The 26,859-nt window shown below is 47.3% G+C and overlaps 2 protein-coding genes across 4 annotated transcripts; both read left to right on the plus strand.

Moving 5' to 3' along the window:
- Positions 1–242: 242 nt before the first annotated feature.
- Lmbr1l (limb development membrane protein 1 like) lies at positions 243–16,905 on the plus strand. 3 transcript variants are annotated; one of them, XM_026406998.2, is made up of 17 exons: positions 243–493; positions 4,008–4,092; positions 5,801–5,834; positions 7,060–7,199; positions 7,372–7,475; positions 8,302–8,425; positions 9,068–9,136; positions 9,282–9,346; positions 9,914–9,986; positions 10,078–10,161; positions 10,262–10,338; positions 11,444–11,521; positions 11,668–11,741; positions 12,190–12,280; positions 12,381–12,447; positions 15,998–16,159; positions 16,363–16,905. In XM_026406998.2, the coding sequence occupies exons 1-17, from the start codon at positions 422–424 to the stop codon at positions 16,428–16,430; spliced, it is 1,467 nt and encodes a 488-aa protein (XP_026262783.1). In that variant the 5' UTR covers positions 243–421; the 3' UTR covers positions 16,431–16,905. The 3 variants fall into 3 exon arrangements, with proteins under 3 accessions (XP_026262783.1, XP_026262784.1, XP_077654542.1); XM_026406999.2 differs by lacking the exon at positions 12,381–12,447 and having other exon boundaries at positions 16,082–16,159; positions 16,363–16,452; XM_077798416.1 differs by lacking the exons at positions 243–493; positions 4,008–4,092; positions 7,060–7,199; positions 7,372–7,475 and having other exon boundaries at positions 5,798–5,834.
- A 2,906-nt stretch (positions 16,906–19,811) lies between these two features.
- Positions 19,812–24,248, plus strand: Dhh (desert hedgehog signaling molecule). Its single transcript, XM_026407083.2, has 3 exons — positions 19,812–20,372; positions 23,043–23,304; positions 23,564–24,248. The coding sequence occupies exons 1-3, from the start codon at positions 20,070–20,072 to the stop codon at positions 24,187–24,189; spliced, it is 1,191 nt and encodes a 396-aa protein (XP_026262868.1). The 5' UTR covers positions 19,812–20,069; the 3' UTR covers positions 24,190–24,248.
- The last annotated feature ends 2,611 nt before the right edge of the window (positions 24,249–26,859 follow it).

Genomic DNA, 26,859 nt, shown 5'->3' on the forward strand with positions numbered 1-26,859 from the left:
ATCAGCGCTCCTCTAGCTGTGAACGGCAGCTCCTCACAAGCCAGTGAGTTCCACTCTCTGGAACGAGCCCGCCTATCACTTGTGTCGTCACTCAGTCTCTTAAAAAGATAGGACTAAACTTGGCGCTTCCTCTCAATTAGCGGGGTGGTTTGCCTAGAAACGTGACCAGGGCCCGACCTTAAAGGGGAGGGAGCAAAGAGGGGCCGGAACCCTTTAAAACGAGGCGGACTAGTGCCTGCCCCTTTAAGGGCGGGGCAACCCGACGACTGAATCTGATCCCCAGATTACCCCGAGTTTCCGTCACAGGCAGCGAGGAAAGGTTCCTTGGCTGGGTCCGGGTGCTTGGCGGCGGCGGCCTCATCCCCCGCTCGTCCTCCCCGGGCCCGGAGACACCCCCTGCTCCAGTCATGCTGAACAGAGTATGGAAGCAGCTGACTACGAAGTGCTGTCTGTGCGGGAGCAGCTATTTCACGAGAGGGTCCGCGAGTGCATCGTGAGTGCGGGACCTGGGCAGGAAGGGGTCGGACCAAGGTGGGAGGGGTACGGGTGTTGTGGGAGAGCGAGAAGTTCGGGTCAGGGTGCGACCATCTGGGCTCAGAGCGCCCTCAAGCCCTGCTTGGACCAGGAGCGGGCGACCAAGGCTTCGAGCGGGAGAGAAGGGCCGGTGCCCGGCTGGTGGACCCCTAGTCAGGATGAGCTGAATCCCTGCGCGGTAAACAAAGCCGGTCGGTTTCCGTTCCTCCTCCACGCCCCTCCCCCAGGCTCCCTCCTTTCCTCCTGCGGTGCTGGCGTTTCTGGCGGTGGGTCTTTGGATGCCCAGCGTCTGGCGAGTCTGCCTAGTTTGATGGAAAGGGATGCGTTTGATTCAGGCAGGGTTAATTTACGTGTCCTCAAACTGGGTAGAGGGCTGATGTTGAATGAAGGGGAGACGTCGGCACATTGAGTTAGATTCTGGGAAAGACTTGGCAGGTGTAGTGGCGGCCGGTAGGAGGAATGGGGGACTTGATAGGTCGTCTCCCACTTTGGAAGAAGGGACGCTTACTGGGAGGGATTCTGAGTTGTAAAGTGTTTCCCCTATTTTCTCGCCACACTGGTGTTTTTGTTTTTGTTTGGTGTGAACGTGTGTCCAAGTGCTTGTGCTCGGAATTGAATACAGGACATACCAAGCACATGCTCTACCACTGGCCACACTCTCAGCCCTTAATTGATATTGTTTTTCTTTCTTTCTTTTTTTTTTTTTTTCATTTTTCCCAACCTCCTCTCCGCCTTTCTCTTCTCTCTCTTTTGTACTGGGGATTGAACTCAGGGCCTCCATCGTACTGAAAAGCTCTCTATTACAGACCTACATCACCAGTTCTTTTTATTTTATTTTGAGACAGGGTTTTGCCAAGTTCTGAGTTGTTCAGGCTGGCCACAAACATGTCCATCCTCCTGTCTCAGCCTACAAGTAGCTGGGACTACATGCCCCTACTTATTAGTGTTTCTTTGAAACCCTGAAAGTTTGGATTCTCAGCTTCCTAGCCATTCAGGAATTGCCCTTGTGAGTGGCTCCCACACTTTTCTTGAGTGCACTTGGCCACTGTTCCCTATTTCTCATTGCACCTAAAGCAAAACTGAATTTACCACACAGACATGTACTCCTTACTTTGGGGCTAGGGACACCCAGGCCTGTTTTGAATTCTCATCTTACTCTGTGTTTCTTCTCCAGGGGTTTCCAGGATATCCCTTCTTACCAAATATTAAGTGAAAAAGGAAAGGTTTGGAGGCACAGAAAGAACTGTTAGTGAGTTGGGGTAATGGATACTGATGGAGTAATTTTTTCTTAGGCTGCATATTAGGCCAACCTGGACATCCTCAGATTGGAAAAAGGGTAAAGTGAACCAGGATACAACTAGGTCTGTCTTTTTTCCCAAGGATTGGAAAGTAGGAAGTATATTAGTGCCTGTGTGGGACTCCAATAAAAGTCTGCTCCCTTGTGTGTTGCTTTGGGCATATTTTGGAGGCATGCCTAAGCCTTGAGACAACGTAGAAACAGAGGCCCACATTCCTGGAGAACAGGGATTGATGAAACCTTGGACCAAAGCAGCCTTCTGGATGGTCTTTCCCATCCTTTAGTGTCATTAGATGAGGGCATCAATGCTGGCCATGGGCAGCCTGAAGGCTTCTGGTGCCTCCCCCACCTGGCTCCCATCTAGAGGCTAGAAAACAGCCTTTCCTCTGCCAGAACTGCGTGGAACTCCAGCCTGACCTTTTGAGCCCTCCTACCTTCCTGGCTATTACGCAAGCCCAGGGTAGAGCACTAGGCTGTAAAAATCCTGCAACTATAATCCAAGTGTCTCCTTCTAGTCTGACTCCCTAGTGTCAAAAGTTACAACTTTGTCCTAGACCAGTAGCTTTCTTGGGTCACTTCCCTCCTTGTGTAGAAAGCTGTATGCAGCTTCCCGATAAAGTCAGCTTCTCTTGGGGATTGGCTGAGACTGATCTTGTCTTTGCCTCCCACAAATGCAGTAACCTCTTGGGATTCTCTGACCTTGATTGTGGATCCAAGCTAACCAGTGACTTCTCCTCTGGCATTAGCAGCTGACTTGGAGTAGGGTAGGGATGCAGTGCATGTACTGATTAACCTGGCCAAGTTCTGCCATAACTATGAGTTGGAGGTCCAGCCATTTAGGGGTGTGGGATAGTCCCTGAGGGGCCCTGGAGTTGGAAGTCACTTCAGATAGATTCCAGGGATTTACTATCTAAAGCTACTGCTACTGGCTCTTGTAGATGTTGGGGCCCAACTAAAACCTACTCTTTTTTTTTTTAAATACTTTATTTATTCATTCATTCATTTTTATGTGATGCTGAGGATCGAACCCAGTGCCTCACATGTGCCAAGCAAGTGCTTTCTACTACTGAGCCACAACCCCAGCCCCTAAAGCCTACTCTTAAGATTAAATGAGGGGGCTGGGGATGTGGCTCAAGCGGGGTAGCGCGCTCGCCTGGCATGCGTGCGGCCCGGGTTCGATCCTCAGCACCACATACAAACAAAGATGTTGTGTCCGCCAAAAACTAAAAAATAAATATTAAAATTCTTTAAAAAAAAAAAAAGATTAAATGAGGATTATCCAAAGTACATGTATAAAGACATGGATTGAGTGTCAACCTACTTTATATACAAACAGAGATATGGAAAATTGTGGTATATATGTGTAATAAGAATTGTAATGCAAAAAACAAACAAAAAACAAAGTACATGTATATGAAGACATGAATTAGTGTGAACATACTTTATATACAAAGATATGAAAAATTGTACTCTATATGTGTAATAAGAATTGTAATGCATTCCGCTGTTGTGTATTTAAAAAAATAAAATCAATTTTAAAAAAAGGCTGAGAATGTAGCTCAATTGTAGAGAATCCCAGGTGTTTGATCCCTAATGCCATTAATTAATTAACTAGCTAATAATTAATTAAAAAAAAAGATTAAATGAGACTCTGGTTTTGTCCAGAGCAGACTTAATCTTTCAGGGCCCCTGAGTAAACAAAGAGTCTGAGTTCCAACTTTATCTATACACATGATTCCTATATACTCTCCTGGAGTTTGTTGGCTCAAGACACCAGCTGGAGTAGGATAAAAGTGGGGTGCCAGATCAATGTACACATCTTCATCTCCTCAAACCTGCTTCTCTTTCTAGTAATGTACCCAGAGTATATTCCCTCTGCATGCTTGTGGACTGTTGTAAGGGTGTGTGTGTACATCTCTAGGTTGTTTTTTTTTTTTCCTTGTTTGGCAACAGAGTTGGGCTGAAGTTATTTTCTCAGCAATTCTTATAGGGCAGAGCAAGGTGCATGGGACAGCTCTTTGGTCCTTTCTAGAGCCCCCCTGAGTTTCTGACTTAAAGGAAGTACCACTGAAAAAGAATACCGGGAGGTATGACCCCAAAGAATTAAGAGGCTGTTGGGTCTGTGGAATGTATAGAGATTAGAGCTTCTCATCCCAGCTCATTTTTTTTGCCACAGATCTCAATACTTCTGTTTGCGACACTCTACATCCTCTGCCACATCTTCCTGACCCGCTTCAAGAAGCCTGCTGAATTCACCACAGGTATCTGCAACTTCCCTTCCTTCCGCCACAGTTCCTGTTGTCATGGAGTCAGCCTCAGGGGAATGGGCAATGGTCTCTGCTGGGAAGGGAGAGGTGGCTATGATGGGCTGTTCTGGAGACATTGCCTCTTCATACTTTCTTCACAGGCAGGGCCAAGGTGATGTGGTAGGAAGTGTCTATAAGCTGCTGGGCAAATCATGTAGCTTTCCTAATTCTCAGTTTCTTATAAAATGGGCATAACAATGTATTTCCTGACCACTGTCATTGTGTAGACCAAATGAGGACCCTTCATGAACCTGAAGTGGGCAATAGCAGGATGAAATGAATGTCGTCATGGGCACATGCTGTGTCATCTCTTCTTGTTCTCTAACACTCAGGACCAAAGACCTTCCTAAACACTGGGGCTCCAGGACCTAGTAATGGTAGCCTTTGTCTTTATAGAGTGGCTAAGCGTACTTAGACTGTAGCTTTCCTTTCTATAGACATCTTATTGGAAAGAGGGACACACTTGTCTTGATTTTTTTTTTTAATTATTTTTTTATAGTTGTAGGTGGACATCATGCCTTAATTGTATTTATTTTTTTGTGTGTGTGGTGCTGAGGATTGAACACACACGCTAGGCAAGTGCTCTGCCACTGAGCTACAGCCCCAGCCCACATTTGCCTCAATTTCTAGCCTCAGCCTGCTGAGATTATCCCATCCTGGCCTCAGCCTTTTCTCCCCTCAGGATGAGCCACCACCCAACAAGTGAACCACCATAATGTAATTCCCTGGGGGTCTTTATAAACCTCCCCTTCTCTCTTTTACTTCTCTTTCCTTCACCAAACCAATGATGTAACCAGCTTCACAGATCAGTTTATTGTATTTACATACATAGAGGAACCTGTGATGGGAGAGATTCTGGGAGGAGGGAGAATTAGGGAAATTTCTGATATATATTTTTTCTACCTGAGAACATTGAACTTTAAGTTGCCACCTTAGCTGGAGAATATGATGTGAGATTCATAGTGTGAGGGTCTCCCTTATAACCTTCTTTCCAGGGTGGGCATGGGGATGCAAGCCTATAATTCTAGTGGCCCAGGAGGCTAGGAGGATCATAAGTTCAAGGCCAGCCTCAGAAATTTAGGGAGGTTGTAAGCAACTTAGCAAGATCTTGTGGCTCTCAGCAGTTAAGCATCTCTGGGTTCAATCCCTGGTACCAAAAACAACAAAAAACAAAACTTTTTTGGGTGCAGTGGTGCATGCTTGTAATCTCAGTGGCTCAGGAGACTGAAGCAGGAAGATTGAAACTTCAAGGCAAGGACTAGGACCGTAGTTCAGTGGCAGAGTACTTGCCTAGCATGTGTGAAACACTGGGTTCAATCTTTAGTACCACATAAAAATAAACAAATGAAATAAAAGCATTCTGTCCATTAAAAAAAAAAAAATTCAAGGCCAGCCTCAGCAATTTAGTGAGGCCTTAAGCAACTTAGCAAGACCTGTCTCTAAATAAAATATATAAAAAGGGCTGGGAATCTGGCTCAGTGGTTAAGTGCCCTTGGGTTCAATCCCCAATACCAAACCAAAATAAAACAAAACAAAACCTCCTTTCCAGCTCTGCCTCCATTTAGGGAGTAGGGAAGGGGGCAGGGGACACATTTTAACCTTGTTGGCTCCAAGAGATGTCCACTGATGTCCTACCCCTTCCCCATGTCTCTTTCTCTTGCAGTGGATGATGAAGATGCCACAGTCAACAAGATTGCGTAAGTCATTGCTTCTGCATCTGACATCAGCGACCTTTAGGAGCTGATCTTGAGGGTGCTCCTAGATCAGTGGAAGAAAGGGAGGGTGTCACCCAGTGGAAACAGTTCCTGCTTCCATCCCATTTCTGGCTTCTTCCGGCTTTATCTCATCCTAGGGACGCTTAGAAAGCTGCTGTTCCTGTCTTCCTGGTTAGGCCAGGATCTTCTGAGAGTCTCATGGCCAGAAACTATTGGCTGGGACCTGAGTCACCAGAACTAGCTCTAGCTTGGCTTTACCTCCTAGTGGCCAGTGATGGGGGAGTAGAGTGGGGAGTGCAGCAGATGGAAACAGGAGGGTATAGGAAAGATGGAAACACCTGACAGAGAATGCTGGCTTCTGAGAGGAAGGCCCTTACAATAGACTGCTTGTATTCACTAACATATACAGAGAAAAATAGAGAGTAGACTCCTCTGGGTTAGCAGATTAGAAGGCACCCTCTCCACTTTGCTTTCTCTTCTTGATGAACCAACTAGAAAAAGTGGCCCTTTTAGCTCATGTAGTTTGGGGCACAGGTCTTGGTTCTGAAGTTGGGTTGTAGCTTTCCTTTGTCTGTCTTTGCACTAGTTGTTCCTCCTCCTCCTCCTCCTCCTCCTCCTCCTCCTCCTCCTCCTCCTTCTTCACTGAGCCACATCCCCAGCCCTATTTTGTATTTCATTTAGAGACAGGTCTCACTGAGTTGCTTAGCACCTCACCTTTGCTGAAGCTAGCTTTGAACTCGAGATCCTCCTGTCTCAGCCTCCCCAGTCTCTGAGATTACAGGCATGCACCACCATGCCTGGCTTGCACTAGTACCTTCTTGAAAGGCAGATCCATTCTAGGCTGAAAGATGCTAGTCCAGAAATTCATGTCCTTTAGCAGAGAAAACACACCCTTAGCTTTGGCATCATGCCTGGCACACCCTATAGGCATGTATAGAAGGACCACATTCCTGGGGGCAGCCTAGGAAAATGACATGGCAGGTCACCATGTGTCCTTGAATGCCTGAGGTTATGCCCATTACATGTGCCAACGCTTCCTTGGAGGGTAAAGGGCCAGGGTCATGTGGCAATAAATAGAGCCCTAGTTGCATAGTTCCTTCCCTAGGTCTCTCATTGCTATATCTGGTTCTAGAAGCTACAGGTGCCCTTTGGGGAAAATGGGGCTCTTGAGGAACTAAGCAATGACACTGTCCCCTTCTCTGCCCAGGCTTGAGCTGTGTACCTTTACCCTGGCAGTTGCCCTGGGTGCTGTCCTGCTCCTCCCCTTCTCCATCATCAGCAACGAGGTGCTGCTCTCACTGCCACGGAACTACTACATCCAGTGGCTCAATGGCTCCCTCATCCATGGTGCGTGGCTGCAGGTTGTAACTTGGGACTGTGAGTGGGGTAGATAGGCCGATATAGGAAACCTCAGGCTAATCAGTCATATGTCACCCCCGCCCCTGACCCGTTACAGGGCCTATTCCCTGTGTGTTGTCCCCCTTTACTGACTACCTCTACTTTTCCTTTTTGGCTCTAGGCCTTTGGAACCTCGTTTTTCTCTTCTCCAACCTGTCCCTCATATTCCTCATGCCCTTTGCATACTTCTTCACTGAGTCTGAGGGCTTTGCTGGCTCCAGAAAGGTGAGTAGGGATATAGTAGTTAATCTAGGCAGGAAGCAGAATTTAACTCCAATGGGTCAGCCCGAGATTCTTTAATGAAGACTGTTTTCACAGGTTTAGTAAGAGTAAAGGTAATGGGTTGAGGTTGTGGCTCAGTGGCAGAGCACTTGCCTTGCACATGTGAGGCACTGGGTTTGATCCTCAGCACCACATAAAAATGAGTAAACAAAATAAAGATATTGTGTCCATGTAAACTAAAAAATATTTAAAAAAAAGAAAAAAAAAAGAGTTAAGGTAACGATCAAGTAGTCTGAGGCTGTAGTGACCAAAGTCATTACCACTCCAGGCCTTATGGGATTAAAGGGAGGAAATAGTTTTTAGACAGTTAAAGTTGGGAATGTGAGGCGACTTAGCAGAGGAATTCTTGTCTTAATGTCCTAGCCTGTACTAAAACCAGGGTGCCAAAGGTGTGAGAAAACATGGGGAAAAAAATCCCTGAACTGTTTTTCTAACTACCTTCTACTCTCCTGCCGATTCCTTCATTGGGCAAGCAGAACTAGAAGCCAGAGAGCAGAGATCTTATATAATACAGACTTCAGAGTTCATCTTTTCATGGCAGACAAAGATGAGGAATTGATCTGGGGAGAGAACTTGCAAATGAAGTATATCCAGAATACAGGGTGACCCCAGACGGGGGAGTGGGAGGGCAAAGCAACTCATCAGAACAAGAGTGAAACATTCCTGTCTTTAGTCCTCCGATCCCAGCAGCCATTTATGATATCTCCTTCCTTTCCCACATGCCTTGATGTTGATCCTCCTCTACTTCACATGCTGCTTTCTCCTATAGGGCGTCCTGGGCAGGGTCTATGAGACGGTGGTGATGTTGATGCTTCTCACTCTTCTGGTGCTGGGCATGGTATGGGTGGCATCAGCCATTGTGGACAACAAGGCCAGCAGGGAGTCTCTGTATGGTGAGAAGCCCAGCTTTTTCTTCCTCTTCCTCAAATGGACTGGCTCTTCAGTTGGCTGATATTCCTGTACCTTGGAACAACTATATCCTTCTATAGTGAAGAAGATTGGCACCGCCTTCCTTAGATTGAAGTTTCAAACTGATGGACTTCCAGCTACATCCAGTCTGCAGAAGTGTTCCACTGGACCTACTCAATGATTTTTTTTTCTTTTTTCCACATTTAAAAAAATTGGTGCAGTATAGTTATACATAATAGTGAGATTTGTTGTTACATATTCATACATTCACACTATATAACAATACCCATGTGGTGATTTTAAAAATCAAATGAATCAGTTGCTAATATTTTAAAATTGGGAGATTTCGTGTTATACAGATAATCTGACTTTGCTTGACAGGGAGAGAATCTGGCTACACTAGTCCCTGGTGATTGGGGCTAAATAGCATTTTTTGCCTTTTAAATAGGGCTTAGGATCTTCAGTTTTCTATAGTCCCCTCCACTCATTCTTCGAATGCTCAGTCAGCTCTTCTCATTTGCATTTATTGTCTAATCTCTATAAGTGTTTGTATGTACTCTTGAGGCCTATCAACCCCCAGTAAATAGGAGGAAGGAGATGAATTAACATGACTTTTTTATCCTTAGACTTCTGGGAATACTACCTCCCCTATCTCTACTCCTGCATCTCCTTCCTTGGGGTCCTGCTGCTCCTGGGTAAGTGTGCAGGATCTGGAAAGTAATTATTATAGGGTCCTTGGGCCTATAATAATATAGGTGGAAGGAGAGGGAGTAGGCGGGGGAGAAGGGGTTGGGGGGTACAGATAAGGGATTGACAGGTGACTGGCTCTTGTCTCCACAGTATGTACTCCATTAGGTCTCGCCCGCATGTTCTCAGTCACTGGGAAACTGCTGGTCAAGCCTCGGGTATGTAGTGCTTTTGCCTGGTTTTTTTTTTTTTTTTTTTTTTGGTACTGGAGATTAAACCCAAAGGTATTTAACCACTGAGCCACATTCACAGCCCTTTTTTATGTTTTGAGATAAGGTCTCACTGAGTTGCTTAGGGTCTCACTAAGTTGCTGTGATTGGTCTTGAACTCAAGAGTCCTCCTGCCTCAGCCTCCTAAGCTGCTGGGATTATAGGCATGTGCCACCCTGTCTGGCATGCTCTTGCCTCTTAATCATACAGGGTGAGCTTCTCACAAAGCTGGGGCCAAAAAATGAAACAATCCTAAGGTTGTGCACTGCACAACCTGCAAAGGGCCACCGTCTTCATTGGTTTCTGTATCATATATCCCTATCATCTGGAGCTGATTGCCTGACATGGAAGGCAGAACTCAAAGCAACTGGAGGGGATTGGACAAACCTGCTAGCCACAGGGTGGTAAATGCAAATTGAAGAAAGGACTGCAACTGAGAGCCCTGAGATGAACAAGGTTTTCTTGGAGTCCTAGATCAGGGAGCCTCTGACAGTCCTTCCCTTCCTGTGCCCTCAGTTGCTGGAAGACCTGGAAGAACAGCTGTACTGCTCAGCCTTTGAGGAGGCTGCTCTGACCCGCAGGATCTGTAGTGAGTTGTAGTTCTCCCTAACTTAGGTAGTAGATTTGGCCTGGGCAGGGGCTGCAGGACTGGGGGGCAGCATGGTCTTCTCTGCCCTCAGATCCCACCTCCTGCTGGCTGCCTCTAGACATGGAATTGCTGCACAGACAGGTCCTGGCTCTGCAGACACAGAGGGTCTTGCTGGGTATGTGTGTTGGTATGGCTGGGAATACTTTAATTTCTCTAATGAGAGCAGCTACTTGTTTGAACTATTTGCTAACATCCTCTCTTACTTACCTACACAGAGAAGCGTCGGAAGGCGTCAGCCTGGCAGCGGAACCTGGGCTATCCCCTGGCCATGCTGTGCTTGCTGGTGCTCACAGTGGGTATACTAGTGTTGGTGGGAATGGAGAGTGGGCCCTTGAGTACTTAAGTTCCCTCAGACGGGATAAGGAGATGCAAGGACCTGGTTATTATCAATAATAGTTGCCTCTTACTGAGGTTTCTTTCTTTTTTTTTTTTTTTTTGGTACTAGGGATTTAACTCAGGGGCACTTTACCACTGAGCTACATTCTAAGCCCTTTTTATTTTTTATTTTGAGACAGGTTTCACTAAATTGCTGAGGGGCTGGCTGAGTTCTAAGTCTGGCATTGAACTTGGGATCCTCCTGCCTCAGCCTTCCAAGTTGCTGGGATTACAGGCACACGTGTACCACTGCCGCTAGCATGAGAGCTCACTTTGTGTCCCTCCCTGCACTGAATCATCAATCCCTATTTTGTGGATGAAGAAACAGAAGTATCCAGCAAGGCACTGTGTTGTATATCTATAATCTGATTCAGGAAGCTGAGGCAGGAGGATCACAAGTTTGAAGCCATCCTCAGAAACTTAGCAAGATACTGTCTCAAACTAAAGAATAAAAAATAAAAAAGGATTAGGGTTATAGCTCAGTGGTAAAGAGCCCTTGGGTTCAATCCCTAGTATTTAAAAAAAAAAAAAAAAAAAGGAAAGAAAAAAGAAACAGAAGTAATTTGTCTCAAATCAGCTGCTGAGTAGTTGTGTAGGTTTTGCCCTGGGATAAGAAAAAGGTTTGAAATCTAATCCATTCCTCCCATTAGGTTTAGGATTAGAGAAAGACATGTCAATTTTCTTTTCCTTTTTTTTTTTTTTTTTTGCAGGCCTGGGAATCTAACTCAGGGTCTCACACATGATAGGGTAGGCAAATGCTCTATTACTGAGCTATACTCTCAGCTCCATAGTCACTTTTTTCTAGTTAGCCTTTTTGCAGTCCTTCTATCTGGAAACTGTGTATCTGATAAAATCCTCAATAGTGCTAATAATAGCCTTGAGAAGATCTTCCACAGCTAGTTGGAAGCAGAGTTAATCTTGGAAAATGAAAATGTCAGACCAGAGTCTCTGCTTTTAGTAGTGAACTCTGGGCACAATTGTGGGCCAGGGAAGGAATGGGAGTCTGACCTTGCCTCACATAGGGCCTGTCTGTGCTCATTGTGGCCATCCACATCCTGGAGCTGCTCATTGATGAGGCTGCCATGCCACGGGGCATGCAGGTATTGGACTGCCCTTCCACTGTGTCTTTTGGGGAATGCTCAAGAAAGGTTGGGGAGATGGGCAGAAGCTGAGGACAGAGGGAAGGCTGGGTATGGTATGGTGCTGACGTGGGAACGCACCTTGGTGATGCTACTCTACCACACAGGGTGCCTCCCTGGGCCAGGTCTCCTTCTCCAAGTTGGGTTCCTTTGGTGCCATCATCCAGGTTGTACTCATCTTGTATCCTTGAAACTGCCGTTGCCTTTCTCCTCAAACCTGTCCCCTGGAACTCTAGACAGAACCCCTCTGGGACTTTCTTTGTGGGATCTGGGGGAGAGTAATGCAGAAGAGGGTAAGTCTTCACCAACCTTGGGATCAGAAAGAAAGAAAAGACTTGATGTGAAGCAGGCATGGTGGCTTATGCCTGTAAACCCAGCCACTTGGGAAGTAAGGCAAGAGAATTGTGGATTCAAGGCCAGCATCAGCAACTTAGTGAACCACTGTCCCAAAATAAAAAGAGCTGGAGTTGTGGCTCAGTGGTAGAGCATCTCTGGTTTTAGTTCCCAGTACCAAACAAATCAATTAAACAAATAAACAGGAGGGCTGGAAGAGTGATGTCCATTCCTTTTGAGATCAAGCATTCATTAATCCTTGAGAACTGGTCAGTTCTTCCTTAACCTAGTTACAGTTACCTGATGGTGTCCTCGGTTGTGGGTTTCTACAGCTCTCCATTCTTTGGGAGCCTGCGACCCAGATGGCATGACACAGCCATGACTCAGGTAGCTGGGAAAGAGGAGAGGAAGCTTCTTGGCGGCATGGGTGGGTACTAGGTGCTAGCAGCTCTGCTACCCTTGCTTTTCTTTCCCTACTCCCACCCAGATAATTGGGAACTGTGTCTGTCTCCTGGTCCTAAGTTCAGCACTCCCTGTCTTCTCTCGAACCCTGGGTAAGTAGCAAAAGGAGATAAGGGAAGTGGCCTATTTTTTTTAGTATCTATTACTAATGTCAGCAAACGTGTGTGTGTATGTGCTCACATGCTTGTGCGTGTATACATTTATAATATATAAAAATTTATTTTTTTAAAATATGTGTATTTTTTTTTATTCCCACCAAAAACTATGAGAAATGTTACCTATTATATAGATGGGGAAACTGAGGCTTTGTAAAGTGCCTATGCTAAGCTTTAGAGTAATATCACGTCAGAGCTCATTTTTTATTTATTTTATTTTTGGTACAGGGGATTGAATCCAGGGGTGCTGTATCACTAAGCCACATCTCTAGCCCTTTTTACTTTTTAATTTTATTTTTTTAATATTTATTTTTTAGTTGTAGTTGGACACAATACCTTTATTTCACTTATTTTTTTTTATATGGTGCTGAGGATCGAACCCAGGGTCTCGCACATGTGAGGCGAGCGCTCTACCTCTGAGCCACAACCCCACCCCCTTTTTATTTTTTATTTTATTTATTTCTTAAAATCTTTATTTTATTTATTTATTTTTATGTGGTGCTAAGGATTGAACCCAGGACCTTGCACATGCTAGGTGCGTGCTCTACCACTGAGCCATCCCAGCCCCTTATTTTTTGAGACAAGGGCTGACCCAAAGTTCTTTTTAAATTTATTTTATTTTTTTCTAACATTCACTAAACTCCACTGCCTTCCTCATGTACTTCCACTTCTTGGTCAGGAAGCACTGCTTTTCTCTAAGTCTTCCTTCTGTGATAAACATTTTTATTCACGAGCATGAGATCCTAAGTTCAATCACCCCCACAAATTCTCATTCAAAAAATAAGACACAGGCTGAGCATATAGCTTATAGCATATAGCATATACCAACTGAGGTAGAGTGCTTGCCTCATATGCACTGGGTTTAATCCCCAGCACCACGAAAAAAAAAAAAAAAGGCACAAAGCTGGATACGATGGTGTATACCTATAATCCCAGTGATTTGGGAGGCTGAGGTAAGAGGATTGGCAGGTTCAAAGCCAGCTTCAGCAAGGACGAGGTGTTAAGCAAGTCAGTGAGACCCTGTCTCTAAATAAAATATAAAATAGGGCTGGAATGTGGCTCAGCGGTTGAGTGTCCCTGAGTTCAATCCTCAGTAGCCCCCTACCAAAAAAAAAAAAAAAAAAAAAGAGAGACACACCGAATCTAATGAATTCACCCAGAGTTGTACACCTAGTTGGAGGTAAAGCTTTGTCTAGCTAGAATCCTTATCTCCTGAACCCTCAGATCAGTGGCTTTCTTCACATACTGGAGTGACAAATAATGTCCCCAGTCCTCCTACCTTTAGAGATTTAGTCTAGAATTAACCAGTTTAAAAATTCGAAAGTGGAGCTGGGGATGTGGCTCAAGCGGTAGTGCGCTCACCTGGCATGCGTGTGGCTCAGGTTCGATCCTCAGCACCACATACAAACAAAGATGTTGTGTCCGCTGAAAACAAAAATAAATAAATAAATATTAAAGTTCTCTCTCTCTAAAAAAAAAGAAGGGAAAAACTCATTGAGTTTATTTAAAAAAAAAAAATTTGAAAGTGCTGGGCATGATGGCATACGCCTATAATCCCAGCAGTTGGGGAGGCTGAGGCAGGAGGATTGCAAGTTCAAAGCCAGCCTTAGCAACTTAGTGAGACTCAGTCTCTAAACAGATTGAGGGCTGGGGTTGAAGCTCAGTGGTAGAGTGCTCCCCTCGCATGTGGGAGGCCCTGGGTTCCATCCTCAGCACCACATAAAAATAAAATAAAGGTATTGTGTCCATCTACAACTAAAAAAAAAAAAAAAAAGATTATACAGGTTGAGTATCCCTTATTCCTTATCTGAAATGCTTGAGACCAGGAGTGTTTCAGATTTTAGGTTTTTTTGTGTGTGTTTTGGTATATTTACATGGATTTTACTGGTCTGGCATACCTAATCTAAATCCAAAGTGCTTCAACAGCTGAGCACACCCATAATCCCAGTGATTTGGGAGGCTGAGGCAGCAGGATCACAAGTTCAAGGCCAGCCTCGGTAATTTAGCTAGGCCCTGTCTAAAAATAAAAAGAGGACTGGGACTGTAGCTCAGTGGTAGAGCACCTTTGTGTTCAATCCCTGATACCACAAAAACAAAAAAAATGCTCCAACAGTTGGATTTTGGATTTGTGGATTAGGGTCTGTACTCTATTGTACCATTTGTATTTATGATATGGGATTTTAGTAGGAAAGTAGTCTTGTGGGTTCACCAATTAGTTCTTTTGGATGTAGGGAAGAGTAAATGGGAGGTTCTGATTTGTGATAATATTATTAAGTGCTAGATAGTACCTGGCACATATATGGCTTTATATGTGTCATCTTGTTGTTTTTTTTTTTTTTTTTTTTTTTTTTAAGAGAGAGTGAGAGAGAGGGAGAAAGAGAGAATTTTTAATATTTATTTTTTAGTATTTGGCGGACACAACATCTTTGTTTGTATGTGGTGCTGAGGATCGAATCCGGGCCGCACGCATGCCAGACGAGCGCACTACCGCTTGAGCCACATCCCCAGCCCCTGTTTTTTTTTTTTTTAATATTCATTTTTTAGTAGACAGTACTTTTATTTTATTTATTTATTTTTATGTGGTGGTGAGGATCGAACCCAGTGCCTTGCATGTGCTAGGTGAGCACTCTACCGCTGAGCCCCAGCCCCAGCCCCTCTTTTTTTTTTTAATATTTATTTTTTAGTTGTAGTTGGACACAATACCTTTATTTATTTTTATGTGGTGCTGAGGATCGAACCCAGTGCTAGGTAAGTGCTCTACCACTGAGGGGCAACCCCAGCCTGCCCCTCCCCCCCCCCCCGCCCCTGCCATTTTGTTTAATTCTTTTTTTTTTTTTTTTTTTTTTAAAGAGAGAGGAGAGGGGGAGAGAGAGAGAGAGTTTATTTATTTATTTTAGTTTTTTTCGGCGGACACAACATCTCTTGTTTGTACGTGGTGCTGAGGATCGAACCCAGGCCGCACGCATGCCAGGCGAGCGCGCTACCGCTTGAGCCACATCCCCAGCCCCTTGTTTAATTCTTAACAATTGCATTCTTTCCTCTGTTTTGCAGTTGAGTAGAATGAGGCACAGAGTTTAAGGAGCTTGTCCTAGAGCACACAGAAGTTGTTGGGCTGTGAACCAAAGCAGACTGATCATAATCTAAGCCTTTAACTACCCCACTGCTCTGTGTACTCAAGAAAACTTGGTGACCAGCTGGTAGATTCTTAGCCTAGGAACAAGTTGCAGACCTGGGAGCTCCTAAGGACACCTGAAGCCAGAGAGACCCCATTGGAGAAAATAAGCCAGACTCTGGAAGGAAAACTAGAGCAACAACCTTGGACTGGCCTTGGAACAGAGTTTGAGAGGTGGTAGTAATACATGCATAGGAGAGGCCAAACTATCAGTTGCAGTGTTGAGATATGGCCACCAGGAGGCAACAAAAAGTTGGGTTTGCTACAGGAGAGGGACTGAAAAACCCCCTTCTCATCCTGGCCTTTGTACTTCAGGGCTCACTCGCTTTGACCTGTTGGGTGACTTTGGACGCTTCAACTGGCTGGGTAATTTCTACATCGTGTTCCTCTACAATGCAGCCTTTGCTGGCCTCACCACACTCTGTCTGGTGAAGACCTTCACCGCAGCTGTGCGGGCAGAGCTGATCCGGGCCTTTGGTGAGAAGGCGTGGGAGGTGCAGGCTGGTAGGGTTGTTATATGATAGGGCTCTATACCAGGAGTCATTCCTGCTGGGGGAGGGCTTGCTTCTTGTTTTCTATGTAACATATCTCATCCACCCATTTTGTACCCTGGTTGTTTTATCCTTGAGGGACTAGAACTAAGCTGTCCTTCTGATTGTGTACCTCCCCCACTTCTCCAGGGCTGGATAGACTACCGCTGCCTGTCTCCGGTTTTCCCCGGACATCCAGGAAGACCCAGCACCAGTGACCTCCAGCTGGGGATGGGAGGGAGAAAACTGGACACTGCCATCTGCTTCCTAGGCCTGGAGGGGAGCCCAAGGGTGGTTGGACCTCAGGACCTGGAATCTGAAAGGGTGGGTGGTAGAGGGGAGCTGAGCCATCTGCACTGTTGCATAATCTGAGCCAGAGTTTGGGACCAGGCCCCTGCTTTTCCAGACTTAACTGTGGCCTCAGCATAGGGTGGGGCTGGTTGACTGGATCTGGCTCCTGGTCCCAAATCCGTTTACACATCAATCTGCCTCACTGTTGTTCAGGGCCATGCCTGTAGTCATGTTTACATGATTTGATGTGCAATAGGGTAGGGAGGGGGTGGGAGGGACTGGGCAAGGGGCAGGCTTGAGAGGCAGGTTGTCTCCCTTGCCTCTGTCCCAGCAAGCCTTAGCACTGTGCTATCCTAGAGGGGCTTTGGACCACTGGAGAAAATGGGGGCATAGGGTGAAAGAGGCTGCACCCATCAGCAATAAAGTTGATCCCAGGGTTTGCTTTGGTTTTTTTAAAGACCCTGTCTCTGTGACTATTTGAACAGCCTTGCTCCCACCAGTCCTGAGTCTACCATCTGAGAAACAAAGGGATCTTGCCGCCATCTTGCCATCTTTTCCTTCCCTTCTATCTGCATTCTCAGTGTTATTTTGGTACATAGATCTAGTATTAGGCCCTATAGTTGAGCAGTAGGAAGCTCCTCTTCCTTTTGCCTTGCTTAAAACTGGCTGGTCCCGCAGGGTGCCATGGCAGATGCCTGTAATCCCAGTGGCTTGGGAGGCTGAAGCAGGAAGATCAAAGAGTTCAAAGCCAGCCTCAGCAATGGCAAGGCACTGAGCAACTCAGTGAGACCTTGTCTCTAAATAAAATACAAAATAGGGCTGGGGATGTGGCTCAGTGGTTAAGTCACCCTGAGTTCAATCCCCAGTCTCTCCTAACTGCCCCCCCCCAAAAAAAAGGCTAGTCCCCTGCTCTTTCTTATACTCATGACCTTGTTTCTGTACCTTTGGAATTGGGGGTTGTAGGGCATGAGCACAGGAATAAGATAACCTCCCCATATATACTCAACCTTCAGCCCTGTCCTCCCTGATGTGACAATTGGTATAGACTAAAAGAAGTGACTGCTAATGAGAGCTGTGGCACATGCCTGTAATTTCAGTATGTTTGGGAAGCTGAGACAGAAGGATTGCAAATTCAAAGCCAATCTCAGGAACTTATTGAGGCCCTAAGCAACTTAGATCCTGTCTCAAAAAAATGAAAAGGGGAGCTGAGATTGTGGCTCAGTGGAAGAGCACTTGCCTAGCACGTTTGAGGTACTGGGTTCAATCCCCAGCACCACATAAAATAAAGAAAGTTTAAAAAAAAATAAATAAAAAGGGCTGGGATATAGCTCAGTGGTAAATTGCTCCTGGGTTAAATCCTTAGTATCCCTCCCCTCAAAGAAAAGTGACTGACAGGTCACTTTTTAAAACTTGTTTTATTTTATGTGCTGAGGATCAAACCCAGTGTTTCATAGGTGCTAGGCAAGCATTCCATCACTCAGCTACAACCCCAACCCCACACTGACAGGGTTTTTTGTGTTTTGCTTTTTAACTTTATTTTTATATATATATATATATATATATATGTAATTTATTTTTTATGTGGTTCTGAGGATCGAACCCAGTGTCTCACTCATGCTGGGCAAGTGCTCTACCACTAAGCCACAACCCCAGCTCTCCACAGGGTTTTGATTCCTACTTCAGAAAAGAACCTAACTTCGATCTTTGTAGAGGCTTTCATTTCCTTGAAATCTCCTTGCTATGTTGGGAATTAGGGACAAAATTTCTGCTTAGATTTTTCACTGTATAACTTATGGGACAACTGTTCACTTCATAGTCAATGTATATTTGTTCACTTCATAGTCAATATATAGTTGTAACTCCCCCCCCCCATTGAACTCAGAAGCACTATACTACTGAATTATATCCCCATGTATTTAATTTTTTTTATTTTGAGATGGGGTGTCACTAAGTTACCCAGGCTGACCCCAAACTTGTGATCCTTCTGCCTCAGTCTCCCAAGTAGCTAGGATTATAGAAATGCACCACTTTCTTTCCCTCTCCATCTCTATTTATCCTGGTGCCAGGGAGCAAATCCCACCCCCACTCACACACACAGCCTCACATAATGCTAGGCAGGTGCTCTACCACTGAACTACACTCCAACTTCCATGACCGTTTCCTTATAACTGGAAGTCTAATGTCTTGAGGAAGGGTTTTGTTTTTCCTAACATACACAAAGTTGGTGTGAGTGCCAGCTATGGAGCTAGGTGAGGGAAGGGTGAGTGTGGAATACAAAAAAGTGTAGATTCCACAAATGCTTGCTGAGCACCCTACTAACCACTTAGCCTTGGAATTACATGACAAACAAGTTTGTACTTAAATGCTTTGTCTAGAAGGATACCAGATAATTCTAACAGTTTACTAGCATAACAGTCAATTGCTGCCTCTTACAGGAACATGGGTGGGCAGTATTAGAACATCATGAAAGACTTCCCAGAGGAAGGAATTTATAAATGTTAGAAGTAGGTGAATGAAGTGCCTCTGAGATGAGATCTGAGTGGCTTGAAGTAGAGCCTGTAAGAATCCAGAGGCTACAGAAGTGCCTACCTAGAAGATGAAGGAGGATGATCATTATATTAGTCTTTTACAGAGCGGGACTTTTGATAAATGTCCCCTGTCCATAAGCAACTTCAAATTGCAATTTATTCATTTGAGAAGAAATTAGAAGGTGCAAAGTTGGAAGTCCTAAACAGAAGTATAAATACCAAACTCTGTTCCTGGTTCTGGGGGCGTTCCCACTGGAAGACTATAAAGTTACTAGGGAAAATGGTGCCCTGGGATCCTTGCCTCCCATTCCTGCTTACTGCTGAGTGTGAAGAGAGAAATGGGGGAGGTTTGGAGAGAACCACAGAGAAGGGAGGCTCTGGTTGTATGCCCAAAGGGCTTGGCTGGCCTTGAGCAGAAATTGGAACCCATACTTCCTGGATGACAGCAGAGGGCATGGCCTGCCAGTGTAGGCTTTAGGAGAGCAAAGACCAATTCAAGGATCAGAGGAGAATGGTTTAGTTCCAAATTTAGGTTTGGAGGTAGAAGGATGCTTATCCAGGCAGCCAAGGACTGTAAAGCTACAAGGATTTCCTAGGCAGGTGTCTGCATGGTTTCCAGGATGGGACACACTTCAGTCACGAAATGGAACAGTGGTGACCGACTAGATCGCCCGCCCGGGTGGGAGGGGGCGGGACGGTCCTGGCAGGGGGGGGGCGGGGGCGGGGCTACTTAAGGCGGAGTCCGGGCATTCTGGCAGCACAGGAGTTGGGCAGCAGAGACTGGCTGGGCTGGCACTCACCCACGACCCCCCTTCCCTGCCATGGTGGTCCACCAGTAGCAGATTCCAGACCACCCCAACCCCCCCGGGACCTTTGGGCAGACCCAGCGACAGCCAGGTGCGCAAAGCCACAAGAGCTCTAGCGCAAACTGGGGGCAGCTCTGCCTGCTGTGTTCTCTTATGCTTGTGGAGATGCCCAACTGACAGGAGAGCGAGCGAAGAAAAGAACGCTCCCTCTTGACCCACGCCTGCTGCAGCCATGGCACTGCGGGTCAGTCTGTTGCCCCTGTGCTGCTTGGCACTTTTGGCATTACCTGCCCAGAGCTGTGGGCCGGGCCGGGGACCTGTTGGCAGGCGCCGCTACGTGCGCAAGCAGCTTGTGCCTCTGCTGTACAAGCAATTTGTGCCCAGCGTGCCAGAGCGGACCCTGGGCGCCAGCGGGCCGGCGGAGGGAAAGGTGGCGAGGGGCTCTGAGCGCTTTCGGGACCTCGTGCCCAACTACAACCCCGACATCATCTTCAAGGATGAGGAGAACAGTGGCGCTGACCGCCTGATGACGGAGGTAAGGAGGGCCTCGCCCCACCTGCGCCAGGGCATCCCCAACTTCTGGGAGGGTGAGGCTGCCTTCATCTACAGAGACCTTAGTCTTAAAGAAAAGACCTCCCCCAGTAAATTCCCTTTAAAAAGTAAGAACCTGGCTGGCTGGAGAGTGGTTAGGAGGTATCCCAACAGGGAAAGGCTGGGATGGGAAGGGGGGAGGAGGGATTGACTAGTGAGAGTGAAGCTGGGAGAGGCAGGGAGGGCGGGGAAAGGAGGATGGCGGCAGGCGAGACGGGAAATGGCTGAGGCGTGGACCGGGGGTCAGCCACCGAGCCAGGCAGGAAGGGCTGGGGTGAGCTGGGGGCCAGGAGCTGGCTGGGCAGCAGACAGAAGGCTCTACCCTTAGACTGGCTCCTGACCTGACTGTGGAAAAGCCCTCTGTGCAAAGAGACTGAAGGGGGTTGGGAAAGGGTGGCCAAGGATCAAGTCCCAGGGCATCTACCTGAGGAGGAGCTGGGCAGGAAATGTCTTTGGCATAGGAGAGGTTTCCTAGAAGCAGGACAAGGCTTTTCTAGGGTCTAGATGACAGTCTTGGTGTAAGAAGCAGTCCTCAGTGAAAATAACAGGTGGGCTCACCTGAGTATCAAATGTTTGCTGGGTCCCCCAAGCTCAGTTTAGTTCAGAAGCTTTCCTTCAAATTAAAGAATTAAATTAAACTACCATTAGTGAGCATCTGCTATAGACTGATACTGAACTGACCTAGGTGATATGGGCTATGCCTTGGAAGAGAAGGACCACCTCTGGCATGTGATATAGTATCAGAACTCAAAGGAAACTTGAAAATCACATTCCTCCAACCTCCCACCCCCAACCCTCACTTTAAATGGGAGAGCTGGGTCCCAGGAGAAAAAGCAGTTTAATCAAAGTCTCACAATTAATTAGTGGCATTGCTGGGACTAGAATTCAGGACTCCTGACTTTAAGTCCTATACACTTTCCATTACACCACCTAATTGTGTATGAAGTGAGAAGGTGGGGGGAGAGGGAGGGGTACGGATTTCCTCTGATTAATTGCCATAGTTTTCCAGGTTACTTTGTTAGGAAAACCTATCAAGGGGAGAAAGCATTTCTACTTGCTCCTGTACTGAAAGCCTTCCTCCTACCCAGAGATTGGGAAGGGTCTATTTCTTTTTTTCCCCTCCTTGGTCATGGAACATTTTGGCCCTTTCCTCTGGCTGCCACCTGCAGCAGAGGAGGCAGAACAAGGGACAGGCACAGGAGGGCCTCTGACAGGCCTGGGAACCCCCTCAGTCCTGCTTATCTCCCACACCCTGGCTGCAAAAGGCCTCCATTGAGTTGGCTCTGCACTGGGCTGCTGCCCCCGCAGGTCAGGGCCTCCTTAGGGGACAAAACGACAAGAAGTTGGAAGGAGCTACTGCTTTTCCTGTTCTCTCTCCCTCCACACCCCCAACCCTGCAGTTGCAGAGGTGGAGATGACTAGAGATGGGAGAGTGGGGGTGGATCCCCCTGGCAGTTTAGGAAAAAAACAAGTCTGAGGTGAGGGGTCTGGGAGGGAAGAAGAAAAGGAAATTGTCCTCTGCGCTCCTCCCGCGGTGTCCGTCCTATGGTGTGCGCCAAGGTCTCCAGCTCCCAGACAGGAGAGGCCAAGATAACTGTGGCCTCACTCCCCCAGGTGCAGACTTCCAGCCGCTGCTCCTTTTCCTCCTCTTCACTCCACCCTGCAGGGGGCCCCCCAGATCCGCGCAAGGGCAGCGCTGAGTATTCTCAGGTGCTACTCCCACGAGCATCTCTGTCCAGAGATTGAGGAGAGATTGAAGCTCTCGAGGCTGGCGGAGCCTTAGCTGGAACTGGGAGGACTGGTCACGCTGGGGGAGGGGACCTGGAGGGCCAGAGCAGGGATGAGAGGCGCGGCTTTCTGCCCTTTCCTCTCTATGAGCTGGGGCGGCTGAAAAGCGCCTTTGTGGCTGGAGCTGCTGAGTCCGCTTCTCCAGGCGCGTTCCCGGCCTCGGCCCGGGATTCTCGTTCAGTTAAGTCATCCTGGAGAATGGCCATTGTACTTCGTGCAGCCCCCGCCACCCAACCCTTTTTCCAGCAGCCTCGATCCTGCACGGCTTCTCTTGGGCACCTCTGTGGGGGGCACCCAGACCACGAAGGGGTTAATGCTAGGGGCTGAAAGGAGGAGGAGGAAGGAAGGAAGGAAGGAAGCGATGCCCAGTGCCAGGGAAGGCCAGGGGAGGCAACGAAACAAAAGATGAATCAGGCGGAGGGAGGGCAGCCAGGGCCTGGGGCAGGGGCCAGGCTCAAACAGGGGCTCCTCTTGGGTAGCCAGGCCCTCCCTAACCAAACTCCACCCACCCTCTCAACTCAGGTCGGGCCAAGGTCCCGGAACAAGTAGGGGCTAAAGGCAGCCATTTAAAATAGCGGAAGAGCTAGGTATGGATGCCTGCTCTTAATCTTAGAGGTGACCCCATAGTTCTCCAACGATGCCCTGGCAAGGGAGTGCAGAAGGGCGACTACACCTATTCAGATCCTCACTTGCCCAGAACACTCAAAAACTGGTATGGAATGAACTGGGACCTAAGAACAAGGAATCAACGCTCCTATTCAAATCGTTTCGCCCCAGAGGTAATGATAGTGGTAGTGGGGAGACTGACTCCTTTATTCTCCAACAGCGTTGTAAGGAGCGGGTGAACGCGCTGGCCATTGCAGTGATGAACATGTGGCCTGGAGTGCGCCTACGAGTGACTGAGGGCTGGGATGAGGACGGCCACCACGCTCAGGATTCACTCCACTACGAAGGCCGTGCCTTGGACATCACCACCTCTGACCGCGACCGCAATAAGTATGGTTTGCTGGCACGCCTGGCAGTGGAAGCCGGCTTCGACTGGGTCTACTACGAGTCCCGCAACCATGTCCACGTGTCTGTCAAAGCTGGTACAGTAGGGGGTGGGTGGTAAGGTCTGCCCAAAGGTGTCCCCATGAATCTACAATAGCCCTAGGGGAGACCAACTGGGAGTTAGTGTTGTAAACCACCTTTCCACTTCTGCCCAGATTAGGGACTGATCAGTGGGAAATATTGTACTATCCAGAACTGGGTGAGGTCTGCATTGAGCTTGACTCATATTTTTGAGAATCTACCACCGTTCTGGATCTGGAGTCCTATCTTTTTTTTTTTTTTTTTTTCCCCTTGCAGATAACTCACTGGCTGTCCGGGCCGGCGGCTGCTTTCCGGGAAATGCCACCGTGCGCCTGCGGAGCGGCGAGCGGAAGGGGCTGCGGGAACTGCACGGCGGAGACTGGGTGCTGGCAGCGGACGCCACAGGCCGGGTGGTGCCCACGCCGGTGCTGCTCTTCCTGGACCGGGATTTGCAGCGCCGGGCCTCGTTTGTGGCTGTGGAGACCGAGAGGCCTCCGCGCAAACTGTTGCTTACGCCCTGGCACCTAGTGTTCGCTGCTCGAGGGCCAGCTCCGGAACCCGGCGACTTTGCACCGGTGTTCGCGCGCCGATTACGCGCTGGGGATTCAGTGCTGGCTCCTGGCGGGGACGCTCTTCGGCCGGCGCGCGTGGCCCGCGTAGCGCGAGAGGAAGCTGTGGGCGTGTTCGCCCCACTTACTGCTCACGGGACCCTGCTAGTCAACGACGTCCTGGCCTCTTGCTACGCTGTTTTGGAGAGTCACCAGTGGGCTCACCGCGCCTTTGCTCCCTTGCGCCTGCTGCACGCGCTGGGGGCGCTGCTCCCCGGTGGTGCAGTCCAGCCGACTGGCATGCACTGGTACTCGCGCCTCCTCTATCGCTTGGCAGAGGAGCTGCTGGGCTGAATGCCCCAGACATAGAAACCTTGATACGCTTGATGAAACCCAATCGTGCTGGCTGAGATGTGGGGATGTGGGCACAGGCGATGCAGATTGGGAGGGTGGGAGGGTAAGGGAGAAAGGGGGCTATATGGAAACTGCCTGCTTTAAGGTCAACATTCAACAGAAAGGAGGTGATCTTTGGTCCTCGGTAGGTGGGGTTGATGGTGGCACCCTTAATGAGGACTGCTTAGCCTCTTCTTCCCCAGTGCCTTAGCCCCACCCGATAATTTTATTTTATTTACTATTTATAAATTGTAATATAAGGATCTGCTTGCCCAGCCAGCCAAGATGAGGCTGCCGTCGGGGCTACAACATAGCTTTAACATTGTCTGACACAGCTAGCCAAATCTGACGTCCCTCATTTTTTCTGCAGATGGGCTAATAAAGGGAAGACTTTTAGGAGCTTATTGGAAAACATCTCTATTCAGAGGGTATTTGGGGGGGGAGGGAGGGAGAAAGAGAGAGAGAGAGAGAGAGAGAGAGAGAGAGAGAGAGAGAGAGAGAGAGAAAGGAGATCAATCTTATTTCTGTCTCCCCCTCCTTCCTCACAGCATCTTTGGGACCCTATTCCTCTTTTCAGAGCTGTGTCCCAATGCATCAGCAGAAAAGACCAGAAAAGTCATGCAAGTATTTTAGGCTGCTGGGGAAAACTTCAATGTGAAAGGAGAAGACCGGCATTCTTCCCCTGAGGTTGAATACCGACTTCTGTAGAGAACCCTGTCTGTCCTGGGAGTTGGAAAGCCCATGCACCTCCCTTTTCTGTTTAGAGGGGCTCCCCTGTCCATATGGTACTCTTTAAGTATCTCAGTCCCCTATCTTTAGCAGTCCTGGCACCTCCCGCAAGGTCATGAATCAGCCTTGTCCCCATCTTACTGTGGTGGCACTCTCTGAAGGGAGCTTTTCTTCCTTCCTTCCTTCCTTCCTTCCTTCCTTCCTTCCTTTCTTTCTTTCTTTCTTTCTTTCTTTCTTTCTTTCTTCATTTCTTTCTTTCTTTCTTCCTCTTATTCTTTTTCTTTTTGGGGATGTCTCTGGACCATCTGATAACCTGTGGGCTAAAAACTTACAGTCCACACACAATTATAGGCAAAAGAAAGAAGCTAGAGGAAGAAGTGAAATCTTTCCTTACTGCAGGGCTGCAGAGAACAAAATTGGCCTGTGAGTGTGGGCGTGAGTGGACAGCCTCCCCAGGCAAGAGCATGTGCCTATTACAACCTTATCTCATTTTTCATCACCAGCCCTGGTTGTTGTTTCTATTAGCTTCTTCCATCATTCTTCTTCCTCTTCCATTATTCCTGGGCTCTGACTCTCTGTCCCAGGTATTTTGGGGAGTTCCAACACAGTAAACACCTGGAATCAAAGGAGGCAGGCTCCCCTGAGGTAGGAAGGAAAGCTCAGAAGAGGTTGGACTGCTCTGGAAAGGCAGCATCTGAGGGGTAGTCAGGAGTGGTTGATACTTAGGGGTGGGGGTGGAGCCTGCCTATAGTAGCTGTGCTGCTAAATAGATTGGTTTTGAGAATCTGAGCCTCAGAGCCTCTGAGCCCCAAGGGTCCTGCTTTGTACCGCCCTCTGGTGACCATTAGGAGAATCTAGGCTTATGCCTGCAAATGGTTCTCTTCTACACCCAAGGAAAAGAACTATATTATATGGATGTGTATACTGGACAAATGTATCTCAGGGCTTGTTAAGCTGCCAGGGGTGAGCCACATGTGTCAGGAGCTTTTCAGAAGCCATCTTATTTCCATTTAGAAAAGCCCTTCCAAAGAGTGGCACTTTTGCTTCCCTGGTGCATAGTTTAAGCTCTGTGGCTCATGGAAGCTGGAGGGGTAGCAGTCATATACCCAGAGTAGTCCAGACTCCCTTACACATTGAAATTGCCCCCTCATGTCCCTCACCCTTGTAATCCTTGAGTTTAATAGTCAAGAAGTAAAAGCAAATGGAGTTCCATGTAGTGCTTTAGGAAGGTAACATTTGGCAGTGAAATGTTTATCTTTAGTGTCCTTCCACTCACCAATTCTCTCAGTCCACACCAGGTACCTGTTGCCACCCACCCTTTTCCTGATCTCAGAAACATACTCCAAAACTGTGGACCTTTCTTATTTTCTTTCTAAACCTGGCCTTGTTCATTCTATCAGATTTGGTGTCATTCTTTTATGTCACCCATGTGATGATTAATCTGATAAACTAATTCATCTTTCTGCGTTGGTGGGCTCTTTGTTTTTACTACCCTTCTCAGTTAATGCATGTATCCAAAAGGCTTGCTGAAAATAACACCATAAAACCGTAATGATGATTATTCCTATAGTTCTAAAAAGTTATACAGGGTGTTCTTTAGAGTTAAGAACACTTCACTTGCTCTCTCTCTCTCTCTCAAAAAAAAAAAAAAAATCATGACCTATTCTTAAGCAAGTTAAGTGCTCCATCTCCAGGAAGCAGGTGGGCATACTCAGCCACCCAACATCTTCCAGTTGCAACACCTCTTTTCATCAAAAAAGTAGGGTAAGACCCTGACTGGGGAGTCAGATAGTACTGAGGATAATGCTACCTCCCTAACAGGATTGTTGATAAGGTTGTACTCGATATGAAATAGACAGTCAGCAAATGTTTTCCATTCTTTACATCCATTTCTCACTGCCT

This window comes from Urocitellus parryii, chromosome 5 (assembly GCF_045843805.1).
Source record: "Urocitellus parryii isolate mUroPar1 chromosome 5, mUroPar1.hap1, whole genome shotgun sequence".
Lineage (NCBI taxonomy): Eukaryota > Metazoa > Chordata > Mammalia > Rodentia > Sciuridae > Urocitellus > Urocitellus parryii.